Source organism: Geotrypetes seraphini, chromosome 6, assembly GCF_902459505.1.
Source record: "Geotrypetes seraphini chromosome 6, aGeoSer1.1, whole genome shotgun sequence".
Classification (NCBI taxonomy): domain Eukaryota; kingdom Metazoa; phylum Chordata; class Amphibia; order Gymnophiona; family Dermophiidae; genus Geotrypetes; species Geotrypetes seraphini.
Genome location: NC_047089.1, coordinates 62,204,847 through 62,221,816, shown reverse-complemented (window position 1 = coordinate 62,221,816; position 16,970 = coordinate 62,204,847). Strand labels below are relative to the sequence as shown.

Sequence of the window (16,970 nt, the reverse complement as noted above, 5' to 3'; positions counted from 1 at the left end):
AACCACTGCATTTTGTACCAGTTGCAATCGCCGCATGTTCTTCTGGGAGAGTGCCAAGTAGGCGATGTTACAATAATCGAGTTGACTCAGTATGAGGGATTGTACCAGAATTCTAAATGATGAAACATCGAAGTAAGCTCTGATGGACCGAAGCTTCCAGAGGGTGAAAAAAATCTTTCTAATCAGGGAGTCAACCTGTTCTTTCATGGTCAGGCTCTGGTCCAGTGTTACTCCCAGGCTCTGGTCCAGTATCTTCATAGTGGGCTGAATGGGGTAACTAAGGTTATTTATGTACAATGATGCTTTGGTGTCAAGTGGGCGTGGCAATGCTATAAAAAATTTTGTTTTCTCTGAATTTAGCTTTAGTCTGAATTCGGTCATCCATTGTTCCATCCAATTCAGTACTTCTGTTGCTTTGGGGATGACTTCTGAGACGGAGGTAGTAAATGGGATAATTATCGTGAAGTCGTCAGTGTAGCTAAATAGTTTTATCCCCAGTTGGGACAATTGCGCACCCAATGAGGCCATGTAAACATTGAAGAGCAATGGGGATAATGGTAATCCCTGTGGCACGCCAGATGGATTGCTCCACGTATCAGAGAGATCGTAATTAAAACGGACTTGGTAGGTGCATGAAGTAAGGAAACCTCAAAACCAGTTTAATAGAAGGACTGTAAGGAATTAAGAGTCTATCAATGAACTCTGGTTGATTGTTTGAACGTGTTGTAAAAGTTAAGAGTAAGATTTTGTAACTAATTCTATGTTCAACGGGTAGCCAGTGTGTGTTGAACAGGAGAGGTGAAACATGATCATATTTCTTAGCACCATAGAAAATCTTGATATCTGTATTCTGCACAATCTGAAGGCGTCTTATTTCCATTTTTGTAATGCCTTTATAAAGGGCGTTACAATAATCTATACAAAAAATTACCAGAGAATGGATCAGTGTATTCAAGGAAGCTGGGTCTAGTAGTTTAGAGAGAGAACGTATCATTCTAAGATGATGAAAACATTTCTGGACAACCATACTAATATTATTGTGATAGGAAAATTTACTGTCAAAAATGATACCCAACAGCTTTAAAGAGGGTACAACTTTGATTGGGAGAGATTCAAATTTCAAGGGGGCCTGAAGAGTTATTCCATCTTTAAATGGGAAGATCATTAGTTTTGATTTATTGATGTTAAGGACAACCTATTTGAATCTAACCACGATTTAATTTTTTCTAGTTGTGGTTGATGGATACAACATCCTCTATGTTATTAAGATCGATGGGATGGATTAACTGCACATCGTTAGCATACATAAATGTGGTAAAGCCAATGGATTGGCCCACAGTCAGAAGGGGGGGACATAAAGATGTTACAAAGTAACGGCGACAGAATGGAGCCTTGCGGAATTCCGTGCTAAGTAGAAGAAGGCTCAGATAATGTACCGTTGAAAATGATCTTAGAAGATCTGTCTGAGAAATAAGAAGTGAACCAGTCCATGACTTGACCTGTTATGCCAATGACATGTTAATAACAAATTATGATCAATGGTGTCAAAAGTAGAGGAAAGATCTAAAAAGAAGAGCAGTACTGACTGATGATGGTCAAGATGGTAGAGTATTTTTGTGGTTAGTCCTAACAGAGAGAGTTCGGTAGAATGGTGATGACGAAAACCAGTTAGAAACTTTTGTTTTCTAAATGAAATCAGAAATTTGATGAAAGACTATTTTTTCAGTAAGTTTAGCCATAAATGGTATGTTAGCTACAGGTCGATAATTAGACATGTCTTGAGTACTAGTTTTTTGGTCCTTAATGATTGGATTGTTTCCAGATTTTGGGTAAGAATTCCAATGATAGACTAGAATTGACCAAGTCTTTGATGTAGGGACTAAAAATGGAAAAAAATCATTTTAAGAGAAAAGGAGGAATAACTTCTGTGCTGGTCCCTTTTATATTAAGTGAATTAAGACATCTTTATATTTCCTGCAAAGTTGGAAGGGTGAAACGAGAGCATTTTGAGAAGGACAAATTTGGAAAGGTAGTTGAATAAATAAGATCTTTAGCATAGCTACGGATAGGCATTTGCAAAAAGGTGTCCCTAATTCTTTGTATTTTATCTATAAGTAAATAGCAAGGGCTTGTGCTGATGGTAAGTGATGATGAACAGGAGGCACCAAATAAGACTTTAAATGTTCTATCCATTAAGAAATATTTAAACCAACTAAGTACAGCTCCTGTGATGCCTAGTGATTCAAGACGGGAAAGCAAAAGAGAGTGACTAACTAAATCAAAGGCAGCAGAGAAATTAGTAGTAAAGCTTTGCGTTTGGTCTATTGCAGTATAACAATCATTAAGAAGTGAAACTAGAAATGTCTCTGTTGAATGAAACTTTCTGAAGGCTGATTGAGATGGATGAAGCATATGTGAAAATTTGGAATGTTGAGAAAGTTGTTGGAAAAACTATCCCCCTCTTTCGTCCCAAGTATCTAATTTTTGACCTATTTTTAATATCCTGTTCATATCAAAAATTCTGGAACATATAGGCCCTCTTTTACTAAGGTGCGCTAACTGATTAGCATGCGCTAAACGCTAAAGCGTCCATACACTAAAATGCACGCATTAGCATTTTGCGTGCGCTAAATTGATTAGCACGTGCTAATCTGTTAGGGCACCTTAGTAAAAGAGGGCCTATATGTTCCAGAATTTTTGATATGAACAGGATATTAAAAACAGGTCAAAAATTAGATACTTGGGACGAATCCAAAGAATGATTTTTGAGGGACTGGATAGACAATAGCAGTCTGAATAGACAATAGCGGTCTTCCAATCCAGAAGAACCTCACCTAAAGTTAAACTATTTTTGGTCAAATTAAGAATTAAGGGAGATAATCCATGTCTATTTCAAGGATCCAAGTTGAAGGTATTGGGCCTAAAGAACAAGTAGGCTTTTTCAAAGAATTTAGAGAGTTTTTTTCAGAGTAATTAAGGAAGGTAAATTGAAGGTTGACCTTGTTGAAGCAACCTGCAACAAACTTACATGGAGAAACCTGAGTAGGTGAAGTTGGAAATGAATCTCTGAATAAAGAAATTTTATTCACAAAAAAAGTCAGCTAAATTATCAGCATTTAAATTTGATGTTTGAAATGGCAATGGCTTATTAGAAGAAAGTTTATTCAATGTAGCAAATAACTGCTTACATCTATTTGGAGCCTGATTAATTTGAGCGATATAAAAGGGACAACGTACAGATTTTACATAAGAACGATATTCCTTATGAAATGCAAAAGATCCACTTCATCACGAGATTTACGCCATCTATGCTTAAGAACCTTTAAGCGTCTCTTGAAGGAACCACAGACTTTTACAAGTACTAGTATGAACCTTTTTAATGGGGACCTTTATACCAAGGGATGAATTCCATAACTGAGATTGCAACGAAAGAGGAAGAGAAATGAAATCGGAAGGAAAATGAGAAAATAAAGGTGATAGTGTGGAAGCATCACAAGCATGAAAATTATGCTTAGTGATTAAACTGGATGATAAACTGGAATTCAAGTTAGATGAGAACATTACTAGATAAAGTTATATGTATTATGGCATGATCATACAATGGTAGTAGAAGAAGAAGTAATTGATCAGTTGTCAGATAGATAAGTAAAAATGAGTGAGAGTATGACCTGCTGAATGGGTTGCTTGGGAAACATGTGGAAAACTTATGCAGCTAATTTTTATCTGGAAAAACTATAGGTCAGCTATTTGTGTGAACCCACTTATCTGCACAAATTTAACTGGATATCACTAAATATTTTAGCCTGTCTTCACAATGTTTCCAAAGTTACACTTGCACAAAGAGGAAAATATTTAAAAGGTAAGATTTTTTTTGCCTATCTGTTTCAATGGGCAATTTCTTCCTGGTATGGAGGGCTCTCATTTTACTAGATGGGAAGCAAAGGGGTTGAAATTTTTATTTCATCTGGTGGAGGAGGATGGTCAAGTGAAATCTTTTGCTCAACTTAGTCGAGAATATGGCCTTTCACCTGAGGATGGGTTCGTGTATATGCAGATCCATCATTACCTTGTTTCTTTGGGGCGGACTAGTTTGTCTATGGGCCATCAGGAACTCTTGTCCTCAGTCTACACTTTGGGCTCCCAGATGAAAGTACCCCTCAAATTTCATCATAGACATTTGAAGGATGAAACCCCTTTGTTTGACCATAATGTATTACAAACCTCCTGGTCTCATGACCTTCAAGTGGTTTTGCCGGATAATATTGTCTTGCAAGCTATTAAATGTTTGTCTTCTTTGAGAAAATACATGTATTTCTGGAAACTGCATTACAAATTGTTTTTTTGTTTAAATATCTCACCGAGAAGAGCATATCCTTCCAGGTTCCGCCCCACATCAGATTGCCCTGTGTAGTCAACCTAATGCACACTTGGGGCATATGTTTTGGACTTGCCCAACTATTACAGTTTTCTGGGATGGTATTTTTACTTTCATTGGAACTATTTGGAAGATGACTATTTGGCATTCTCCAAGGATACTTTGTGGTTTAATACCGTTGCATCATCCCAGGCAGAAAGGTTTGAGTACTTTCCTCAAATGGTGTACTTTGATGGCGATGAAATGTATCCTGATCATGTGGCTTCATGTGGATGCACCCTTCTTTTCTCTGTGGAGAACACAATTGATGTACTTATTGACTTGGGACCACCACGACATTATTGACTTTTCCTCTTCCAAGGGCTTGCATTTCCAGGCAGCCTGGGAGCCTTTCTGGAATGCTATGACTTCCTCAGCAAGGAGTCAGATTTTGAATTGTTGACTGTCTCTCATTTCTTCTGTCTGTTTTGATTGTTTTGCTGCTTTTGTATTTTAGTTTCTCTGGGTTTACTTATATGGATCTGGGACTCTGGAGGGGGGTTGGGGGGGATTTTTCTGATTGTATTCTTCATATTGGAAAACATTGAGTCATGTATAGTTTTTCAGTGATTTCTGTACTTGCTTGGTTTCTGGCTCAATAAAAATCATTTGAACATAAAAGGTAAGATTGGCATGGATTTTGGCATATGAGTTACAACTTACCTCAAAATCAATGAGGTGCAAGTTAGTTATCAGTGTTACCAGCAAACCACTGTTATACAATTCTTGTGCCAGCTGTGCCACCATTTCTGTCTGTGGTTCTTTGTCTCCGCTACCACAAAGAATTTCCTTTGTGGCTTGTAATGATTTAGATACTTCTTCTGAGGCCTAGGGAATAATTGCAGAATTAGATTATTACAAAATATTAAAAGAAAATAAAGAAGAAATTTTTTGAGAGAGAAATTAAAGGTTCCTTTTACGAAGCCGCATTAGTGGTTTAACGCGCGTAATAGCGCGCTCTAATTTGCCGGCCGCGCTAGCCGCTACCGCCTCCTCTTGAGCAGGCTGTAGTTTTACAGCTAGCGCGGGGGTTAGCATGTGTTAAAAAGTTGCATGCGATAAAGCCACTAATGCGGCTTCGTAAAAGGAGCCCTAAGCCATGTAAAATGGAAGTAATGTAAAAAGACTATCTGGGTTAGAAAATGTATTATAAATGACTTGATAAAACATGTATGTCAGGTAATATGCCTATGCTATATTGCAGTACTAAATATTTCTAATATTGCTTCTGTTTTATATTCTCTTTTTCAAATTTTTGTGAAATTATTTCCTTATGAAAATTGTTAGCTGTAAATAACAAGTTACTTAAGCAAGTAATATACATAAAGGGAACAATAATTAAAACAATAAGTAATCCTGTGTTCACCCTATATAATTTTATGATTATTTCTTCTTATTCTCTGCGTAAAAAGTACAAGTACCAATAAAAAGAGAAAGTATTGGTGGAGAAATGATGTCAGCAACCCATCTAGATCCCTGGGTACAGAGTTCTATCCCTATACCTGAATTAAGCTATAATATTTATTTTAAAACCTATTTTATTGAAAATACAATAAGCATAGTATTAAACATTATAATGTTACTATAATGTTTCCTTTGCTTTTTTTTCTTTGAATCTGCTAAAAATTCCATACCTAACAAAACCTTCCTCCCTATCACTATTGCAATTAAATTATTTATTCATAGGCTGAAACCAAAGCAACATGAGATCTGTATGCATATTGTTTTATCACAAAAGCCTACCCAAGAATCCACCCTACTGAATCCCCTAACCCTACCCTCCCTTCACCCCTGTGGCGCTCTGTTTACACCTTAGTTCTCTGTAGGAAATACATTCAAAATCTGACTCTGGACTTTAGGAGACAGTTGATATAAGTACTGTTCTCAAATCCTGGAAGGGTCTCTGAGCAGAGGAACTGGAGGAAAACTGGTGGAATCTCTGAGAGATATGAAAATTGTCTCGGCTGCCCCTGGCAGAATGATGACCCCTGTTGTCCAGGAGGGATTTGGGATGGCAATCTGTCATGCTGGCCATAAGGTCTTCCAAACCTTTGCTTACAAGCATCTGTCCCTTAAAGGGTAATCTGCTGAGAGTGGCCTTGGAAGCTGAATCGCCTACTTTTTGAGAGCATTTGACAGGCAGAAACAGAGTAAGCCAAAACCTTACTCATGATTCTGTTGATGTCATAGAGAGCATTGGCCACATAATCTACTCATTCCATAATCATGTGGGGATAGGTGTCTCCCAGCTCCATAGGACTATTCCGCAATCGGGTATGACAGGCCCGTGCGACAAAGGAGGCAGTGGCTGCAGCTTTGATATCCAAAGCCAGTACTTCAAACTGTCTTTTAAGGACCACATCCACCTTAACGTCGTGTGTCCTTCAGCATCACTTTTCTCTCACTAGGAAGGAAGGTGTGCTTAGTCACTTACGCTACTGCAGAATCCACTTTCAGCTGTGAAAACAGCTGTTGGAAGTCCAGAGCCACTACATAAAGCCTAGACATAGCTTTGGCCACCTTCAGAGAACCTTCAGGTGACTCCCATTGATCAGTGACTAAGGGCCTCTTCTATCAAACTGCGCTAGAAGTTTGTAGCGTGGTGAGCCGAGCTGAATGGCCTGCGCTGCACCTGACGCTCATAGAATTCCCATGAGCCTCGGGAGCTGCATGGGCCATTCAGCGCGGCTCTCTGCGCTAAAAACTGCTAGCGCAGTTTGATAGAAGAGGCCCCTAAGTAGGTAATGTCTGGATGAGCTGGAAAAAAGTAGTCTGTGTTAATATCATGAAAATTTGTTTGCTCCCGTGTCTCCCCAAGAGCAAACACATTTTTACGATATTAACACAAGGTGGTGAACCCTGTGGACCCACATTATGAATTAACCATCAGAGCTGGGATTAAAAAGATAAAAAGTACTTACTTCAATAACAAGGTTTACATAGAATTATGAGTTTGCACTGGTGGCTCTATAGATCAAGTTGAATAATATTAAGATCTTGAACAACAAAGGGACTTATAAGTGTAATGATGGTCCCTAATTGATCTTACTGTGGCTCAAATGCAGGAGATTGGGCACTGAGCACTTATATATATATATATATAAAAGAATTTAAAGAAAATTTTAAATAATTGAACTTAAAACCAATGAATCTTATACTTTTTGATAATTTAAGCACTGGAATCCATATTATCTTGGATTCCTGAAAGTAAATAGTACTCAGCTTAGAGGGAACATAGCCTGTTATCTTAAATACTCTTTCAGACATTAAAACTTCCAATATGACTAACTCATACCTTTTCAGATTTTTTATCATGCTTCTCCAGTATGGCCATATTTTCCTTTAGGATTTTCACAATCTCTGCAGGATTTTTATGTGATTTACTGAACAAAAACATTTTTTTATTCCTTAAGTTATTCTTCTTTATAATTCCTTAACCTGAAAATGAATATATATATATATATTTACCTCTGTATGAACCAGCAAAATACTTTCAAACAAAAGAGCATTCATACAAAAAGGCTTCCTAAAGAGTAACACTTTAGTTTTGATTACCAACCCATCATTTGTAACTTTACAGTCTTGGTAAAAAAGTATACATTCATGGCCTTCTTTTTCACTCTATAGCCAACAACTTGCAACTTGACCTCACATAAATTTTGACCAACACTGATATCATTTGTTCTGTGTAATTAATGACTATTTTTGTAGCAGGTGTACACCTGGATAATTAGAAAAATTAAGATAATTTTAATTAACAACCCACATATTTATACTCTTCAAATCCTGATTGTTTTCCTTGCTTACTTTTCATTCTTGCCTTCCTTGCTTTTTCTGTTCTTGTTGAGACAATGCAAATTGTGATTATCGTATGTTGGCCTGATATAAACTATCTTTTCAGCTTCTCTTTCAGGCTTCCAGCCCAACTAGAACTGGATGCTAAGAGCTTTTATTCTCAACCACTCAAGAATTGTCCCCTTTTTAAATCCACTTAACCCAACCACTTCAGCAATAACTGTGATTGAAGACCACACACCAGGGCTCCCTCTTGAAACCACGCAAAATTGATACAGTCATGTGATGACAGGGACTCCCATTACTGAAGCAGAAAATGTTACTTTCTCAGTACCCCCAAGTCCTGGCAGCAGCAAACTACTTGAAAATCAGTCTTTTATAAGAAGAGCTTGCCAATGGGCCTCTGATGTTCCAAACAAGTAATTACTCAAGCAAATAAATTAAAACAACCTTAATTTCTCCCATTTTTGTACCTGTGATAAAAGCAACCATTTGATTCATCAGGCCCTGAGAAACTCTTTCCTTAAACAATTTTAAGGAAATAAAATCACTTAGAATTCTATAGAAAAAGAATTTACATTATATGTTTTCCTCCCACCTAAGGTCCCACTGTGCTTTATGTTAACTAATTCTGCAGAATACTCTCTATGTTCATGTTCGTTAAATGGTTCTATACCAAAAATACAACTGGCCTTGAACACATGTGCAAATAAGAAGAAAAGCTCTTTATTGAATTCAGTATTGTGGAGGGGCATTTTCAATAGTGCATCTAAGTCTGACTTTGGACATTTCTCGCAAGACATCCAAAAATTGGGGCAGGGAAACATCCATTTTTGAAACTACTAGATGTCCAAATGTTTTTTTGGGGGGAAAATGACCTATTTGGAAAATGACATTTTTGGCCATTTTCAAATACAAAAATGTTCATGTTCAAAATGTCCGAATCAAGCTCATTTGGATGTGGGAGGGACCAACATCTTAACAGACTGGCCACGCAGACATCCCAACAGGACAGTGAGGCACCTTAGAGAGCACTGCTGAGAACTTCACATAAAGGATGCCAGGTACATATAGTATTTCACCAGAACCCCCTTTTAGTGTATGGTGAGCCCTTCAATACTCTCCCAAAACCTACAGTAACCACCTGTCTACCACTCCAATAGCCCTTAAGGTTATATGCGTCATCTATATGGCAGTATTTGGTTTTGGGTGTGTTTTGGTTGGCTCACATTTTACACCATAAATGTAGTGATTAGAGTGGTTTATGGGGCTTGCTACTCCTTTCTATGGTTCACTAGCCCGCCCACCAGGCTACTTAAGACATCTGTGTGTAGGTCTACTAGACTTTCCTATACCAGGAGCTGCTGCTCTGGAGACAGGTATGTACTTCTGTATTCTGATCTTTATTGGGGGGGGGGGGGTCAGTGAGCTCAGGGGAAGTGTGTATGGGTCTTTACTTTATCTCTTCAGTGGTTATGTGGTTACTTTGGGTACCATTTTAACACTTATATCCTTTTAAAACAGGTCTAACTCAAAACATATAAGTTCCATCCAGGACATTTGCCAAAACATTAGATTATCCGTGCAGGACATCTAAGGGGTCCTTTTATCAAGCCGCGCTAGCAAGATTAGCGCGTCGGACATTTCATCACGCGCTAACCCCCACGGCCGGCTAAAAAACTAACGCCTGCTCAATGCAGGTGGTAGCAGCTAGCACGGCAGGCAGTTTAAGGCGTGGTATTACGTGCATTAAACCTCTACTGCAGCTTGATAAAAGGACCCCTAAGTCTAAGCCTGCCTAGAGTCCACTCCTTCCAACACGAACCATTGAGCTCTGGACACACATTGGCTTAGAAGTCCTACTGGACATCTTCAAAAATTGGCACTCAAAATTTGGCACTTGCACATTCTGTTGATTTGGACGCCCAAGTGCTGGCTTAGGCAGATTTTTGGACGTCTAGATGTTTTGATTATGAGCCCCATAGTCTCAGAGATTAAATTCAACTACTGATGGCAACTGGATTATGTAGCCTTAGATATCATCTATTCCTGGTAGAAAATACAAAAAAGACTAACAATTTGGATAAGGGGAAGAAATATAGAAAAAGAGATTAAGTTCTTACCTTGATAATATGCTGAACCATAGAGTTATCCATCTGTGCTTGGGAGCATACTGCAAAAGATGTCAATCACAGCTTTTCAATTGCTGCTCCTTCTCCAAGGTCTCTGCTGCCCCCTTCAGTTTGTACCAAAGCCCTACAGAAGAAGACAGGAGAAAGAGGATATGGGGAATTCTCTAAAACCAGGTGCCTGATCTGCTCAGATGAATTTAAAACAATCACTGGAGAAACAGTAGCGTAGTTAAAACATTAATAAGTCTCAGAGTACTACTACTATTTATAATTTCTATAGCACTGAAAGCCGTACACAGCGCTATACATTTAATATTCAATAGATGGTCCCTGCTTAGAGGAGCTTGCAATCTAATTTGGACAGACAGACAAAACATCTCAGAGTTGGGGAGTTTCTGATAGAAGGAATGATATAATGAGTATAAGTATCTGACAGTGAGTGGGAGTTAAGACTTGAAAGCAGCTTCAAAGAAGTGGGCTTTTAGCTTGGATTTGAATACTGCTAGAGACAGAACATGACATATTGACTCTGGCAGCCTGTTCCAGGCATATGGCATGACAAATAAGAAGGGACGGAGTCTGTAGTTGGTGGTGGAGGTAAAGGATACAGATAAGAGGGACTTACCCGATGAACAAAGTTCATGGGAGGGGAGGAGCATAGGGGGAGATTAATGAAAAGTGAATGCACTGTAAGTCAGTAAGAGGAGTTTGAACTGTATTCAGAAATGGATGGGGAGTCAATGAAGTGACGAGGAGGGGGTAATGTGAGCATGACGGATCTCATGAATTATGAGTCACGTAGCAGCATTTTGAACGGATTGAAGGGGTGAGAGACAGATGAACAGGAGACCTGAAAGAAGTAAGTTGCAGTAGTCTAAGTGAGAGATGATGAGAGCATGGATAAAGGTTTTGGTAGTTTCAAGTTTATTCGAAATTTGATGAATCGCTTATACATAAAATACTAAGCGATGTACATTAAAATCCAAATTTGAATGTACGATAAAATACAAAATAATGATAAATAAAATACTAAGCGAATTACTATAAAATCCAAATTTGAACATACGTTAAGATACAAGGTAATAATAATAAATCAAAAAAAAAGGGGGGTTTGACCTACAGACCAACAGACTCAACTGGATGGAAGGGAAGAGGGATTCAGGTAGTGTGCTCAGAGAGGAGAGGTAGGATTTTGGTATTATTATAGAGGAGGAAGCGACAGGTTTTAGCGGTTTGTTGGATCTGAGTAGAAAAGGAGAGAGAGGAGTCAAAGATTACCTTGAGGTTGTGAGCTGATGAGACAGGGAGGAGGAGAGTGTTATTCACAGAAACACATAATGGCGGGAGGGGGGAGATGAGTTTAGGCAGAACGATAAGGAGGCAGAACGATAAGGAGTTTGTTTTTAGCCATGTTCAGTTTTATATGGCAGTGAGACATCCAAGTGGTAATGGTAGTTCTGGGAGTCATCAGCATAGAGGTGATGTTGAAAACCATGGGAGGAGATCAGTATAGAGAGCAGGTATATATCGAGAAGAGCAGAGGGCCGAAGACAGAGCCTTGAGGTACACAGATAGACAGTGGGATGGCAGTGGAGGAGGATCCACCATAACATACACTGATAGTTCGATGGGAGAGATAGGAAGAAAACCAGGAGAGAACAGAACCCTGGAATCCCAGTGAGGATAGGATGTCAAGGAGCAGATGGTGATCAACAGTATCAAAGGCAGCAAACAGATCAAGAAGGATGAGGATAGAGCAGAGGCTATTGGAATTGGCCAGGAACAGGTCATTAGAGACTTTAACAAGGACAATTTCTGTAGAATGGAGAGGGCAAAAGTCCAATTGAAGCGGGTCAAGAATATCATGAGAAGAAAGGAAGTTCAGGAAGCAGCGGTAGACAGCATGTTAGAGTAGTTTGGATAGGAAGGGGAGGGAAATGGGGTGATAGGTGAAAGGGGATATGTGGTTTAGTGAGAGTTTTTTTAGGAGAGGTATAACTATGGTATGTTACAGTGGAGAGTTATTGGTTGAGGATGTAACAGATTGGAGGGATGATAGTGGGAGAGTTAGCTTCGAGTAGGCAGGTGGGAATCTGATCAGATGAATAGGTAGAGGGTTTTGAGGAGGAGAGAAGATGAGCAGGCTTCTCTTCCGTAACTTCAGAAAAGGAGGAAAAGGTGGCAGGGGTGTTGAAGGGAAGTTGGCTGAGCACACGAGCACTAAAACTACTTTAGCTGCTGCATTTTAGTTGTTTACGTTTTGCCTGTAATTGCTTCGTTTTTGTACTGTTCTTACTTTCTGTTAAACTTTTGTTTTTTCAGTTTTCTGATGCTGTGTTTTTTGATCTGCTGCCGCAAAGCGGCGGCACATTAGGCTCTCCCCCCTCAGCTGGTACAGAAAAATTATGTTCTTACCTGTTAATTTTCTTTCCCTTAGACGCAGCAGATGAATCCAGAGACCAATGGGATAGCTCACATCTACCAGCAGGCGGAGATAGAGAAACTGATTAACAGGTGGTCCTATTGGCTGGCACTCCTCCTGTTTATCCAGTATATCTCCTTGCCCAAACATCCGTAACCATCAATAGGCATAGCATGTAAAAAACTTCTTTCCCATAACAAATCTCAAAATGCAATAATACAGAAAACAACCTGCCATAATAACAAACTGCGAAAGTTGCAAAAGAAAAAAACAAGAGACAATATCCAGAAAGGGTGGGGCTCTGGATTCATCTGCTGCGTCTAAGGGAAAGAAAATTAACAGGTAAGAACATAATTTTTCCTTCCCTAGCAACAGCAGCAGATGAATCCAGAGACCAATGGGATGTAGCAAAGCAATCCTCAATCTGGGTGGGAAGCAAACGCCGCCTCCGCAACAACCGAAGCACAAAACGCCCCTACCGCATGCGCCCCCATATCCAAGCAGAAATGCAGAGAGAAAGCACTCTTGGAAGACCAATTAGCCGCGAGACAAATCTCCTCCAAGGAAAAAACCTCTGGGCCGAGCCCAAGAAGTAGCCATCGCTCCGGCGGAATGGTCATGAAGTTCTTTCGCTAACCGCTTCCCTGCCAGCAAGCAAGCATAAAGAATGTCCTCCTGGACCCATCGAGCGATGGAAGCTTCAGACGCCGCCATACGTTCGAGGTGTCCCTTGAAGAATACAAAAAGGAGATATAAACAACTAAAAGCTGTTAGAAACCGAGCTTGCGGAGAACGCTACGTATGTATCAAAAAATGCAGTGAATAAAAGCACTGCTCCCAATTTCTCCTCCCAGGAAGAAGGAAGGAAAAGCGAGCACAACATAAAAGAAAGGATGACACCCCCCTAGAAAGAAATAGTGGTACCATCCGAACTGATACCCCATATTTCGGAAATCAGAAATAGGAATCCCCGTTGAACAAGGCCTGCAACATAGAAAACTGCAGAGTTGAAGCCATGGCCACAAGAAACCCCATGTTCAACGGCACAGCCCTTTAGAGTCCCAAAAGACAAGGATGAAATGAAGCCTTTGGTAAACTGAGAAGAAGTACGTGAAGATTGTACTCCAAACTGGGCTTTCTAAGAGGCGCATGAATATACCGCACTCTGTTTAGGAACTGAACTACATGAAGCTGAGATGTAAGCGAAGAGCAATATACCTAGCCCTTGTAACAAGCCAAGAATGGCACTAGAAGCTGAAGGGAATTGAACGCTAAGCCCTCGGCAATACACTTGTGCCAAAAAGGAACTCTGGAGTGGTTCAAACGTTAAGAAGCACCCAAGAAAGGAAAAACCTCCAAAAGGAAGCAGAAGCCACAGGAGAAGACGTCCGTAGCACCTGGATAAGAGAAGAAACAATCTGCTTCACATAACCCTTACACGTCAGCCAATATGTTTCAAAAAACTAGGTTGTAATAATAAAGTAGTACAAATATCCATGTTGATCGGACCCCAGGCGAGCAAAGCCGGAGATACCAAGAAACTTCTTAGTCCGGCTGTCAAAAGACTCATCAAATCCGCATAGTAAGGAAGGCGCCGCCAATCCAGAGATTCTACAAATACTGTGCCCGGAAAGCAAGCTCGAGATGCAAATCCAAGCCATCATCAGCCAGCGGAAAACACTGAAAAAGAGAACGCAGAGGCGAGAAAGGAGCCACGCAGCTACCCCCTCTAACTCCCACTCCCTGGGCCTGCCGAAGAAGCTAGGAAGCTTAGAATTGAGACACGAGGCCATGAGGTCTAGGTCAAGGAGATCTCACGTCCATAAAAAGAGCTAGAATGCCTAAGCCACAAATCTCAATATCCAGGAAGCAGAAGATTACACTATTACTAACATGCACACTTTCTAGAGCGTACACAGCGCTGTACACTGTAACATACAAGAAATGGGCCATGCTCAGATTCCGTGGAGAGAAAGTCTATTTAAACTCTTATCCTGATCCATAAAAGGATCTGCCAACAGAAGAAGAAGATGAGAGTCCACCCATTGAAGCAGAACAACTTCACCTGCCAACTGAGTACAACACCTACTGCCCAAGCTGTAGAGAAATACCCCCATCCTAATACTGACCAAAAGGACCCTCAGCGGCAATCCGGAAGAATGATCTGAAGCTCCAGAAAGGTAGCCTGACCGTGCTCAAGAGTAGAAGAATGAACAAGTATTGAGTCGCCTCTGAAGACCAGACTCCTGGAGCTGAGGATGGAAGCCACCGAGCCCCCCAACCCGACAGCCCGGGATGGTCGGTGGTCATGAGCTAGTCCAGCAAAGACCGAGGCATGCCTTGAAAAGAGAAATCGGGCTGAGCAACCAAATCATACAGAGCGATGCAGGAGGAGCATACCAAATAATTGGAGCCCTGAGATACCGGGAACCACCAGAACAAAAGCAACTGCTGTAGCTTAAGAAGGGGAAAGCAAGCCAAAGTTCCCAGTGGAGTCAGCAATATGGATCCCAGAAACTGTACAGAATCCCATACTCTTGGTCATGGTAAGCGAAGAAGAATACCAATCTGAGACCGAGACCCCATGCCCAAGTCTCCGGAAAGAAACACATGTCTCTCTTATATGAATAAAAACATCACCCCGATATACCTATAAATAGTACAGGAGAAAAGAGCGCTGTGCAAATTCGAAGATGCACGTGTAAAGAACTGAGGAAAAGATACCACCCTTTTCGTGTCAGTCAAATGGCCCGACTGGAAGTCATCCGAATCAAGCAGGCAGTCAAGAAGAAATTAGATGAATCACCTGGTAGCGCCAAAACGGTACCACCGCCCACATCACCTAAAACGTTCGTGAAGCCTTGGGTAGGCGAAATGGCATGTGCCAAAACCGAAAGCGCTGCTCCAAGAGAGGCAGGCAAACCAAGTGCCAATTCGGAGTCCATAGAGAAAATGTAAATATACTCCCAGTTTGTCTGCAGAAATGTGTAACCCCGAGAAACTAATTCAGCAGAATGGGATCCAGCCTGCCCAATGCCCCCGTCTCGGGCACCATGCAGTAAGTGGAACAATGTCCCTTAGTTCCCGAAGAACTACATGAACTGTCCTGAGGACCAGTAACACTGAAAAGGGAAACACAAAACATAGAGACTCCAAGAACGAACTGGAAACCTGAGGAGGATGCAAAGATGCAAGCATCCTGAAAAATCTTCACAGCCCCCTGACCTGACATTATAGCGTCTTCTCCCTCATGAGAAAGCCTGAAGAGTCATTGGAAGAAGCAAGATCCCCTCAGAATGAAGTGCAGAAGGTCAGGGAATGGCAGGATAAGACTGTAGAATCTGCAAGAAGATTCTCCTAGGAAAAATTAAGTTTCACAATGTAAAGAGGAATATACTGGAACCATGAAAACAGTACTAACCCTATGCAACATGAGCGAAATACGTATGTCCTTTAAAGTGAATACGTACTAGACTCAATCAAGATGCTGCATCTACCGCCCCGTGGAAAACAACAGCATCCTTACAGGAATCAGATAAAGCTCACATCGCTAATGAGAGCTTCAGGGATGAGGCTAACAGCCACATAGCGCTTGATCCTCCGCGGGTTTGATAGAATAGGTAACTGGCGCCTAGTTAAAAGGAGCTGTACAGCCCTGCCTGTCTGGTCGGGGGGCCCGTCTAGCCATGAGAAAATGGTGACAGGAGAAACCAGCATGACAAGCATGGAAATCTGAAGTCCAGGCCCCCTCAGAAATAGAGAAAGAGAGTCCTGGCCGCAGGAAGATGCGCAGTGTCATTATGCCCATAGAGACAGCTAGAACTTGGAAACTGTTTGTACTACCTTTAGGCATATATATATCCTGTGCCACTACTAGACACATGCAGCTCAGCACAGAGGCCCAAATAAGGACAGTTACCAACAGACAAAGGCTCAATTTGCAGGGACCCCAAGAGAGACAATGAGATACCTGTGTGAAATAGCACTATCTTACTGCTGATCTCACCGTGCCGTGAGTTGCCGTATGTCGCCCCAGTCCGGAGACAAACCGAGACTGGGTGACTTAGCACAGGTCAGAGTCTCTCTGGTAAACCCCTTGAGAGGTAACCCCAGAGTCCGATTAAACAAGCAGCTTCCTTCAAGGGAGTACAGCAGGAACACAGACATAGACATATAAATCTGCCCAAGCTTGCCCCAAAGCTGGTGA

The 16,970-nt window shown here is 40.8% G+C and overlaps 1 protein-coding gene across 11 annotated transcripts in view; it reads right to left on the bottom strand.

Moving 5' to 3' along the window:
- Window positions 1-16,970, bottom strand: part of CAB39L (calcium binding protein 39 like) — a 136,580-nt gene that overhangs the window by 63,283 nt on the left and 56,327 nt on the right. For 6 of the 11 annotated variants that reach the window (XM_033948282.1, XM_033948279.1, XM_033948277.1 and 3 more), the window contains 3 exons: window positions 10,333-10,465; window positions 7,710-7,852; window positions 5,078-5,242 (listed from right to left, as the gene is read on the bottom strand). In XM_033948282.1, coding sequence (XP_033804173.1) covers window positions 5,078-5,242; window positions 7,710-7,811 — 267 coding nt within the window. In that variant the 5' untranslated portion in view covers window positions 7,812-7,852; window positions 10,333-10,465. The remainder of the gene's footprint in view (window positions 1-5,077; window positions 5,243-7,709; window positions 7,853-10,332; window positions 10,466-16,970) is intronic. The other 5 variants (XM_033948288.1, XM_033948278.1, XM_033948284.1 and 2 more) reach the window with 1 other exon arrangement.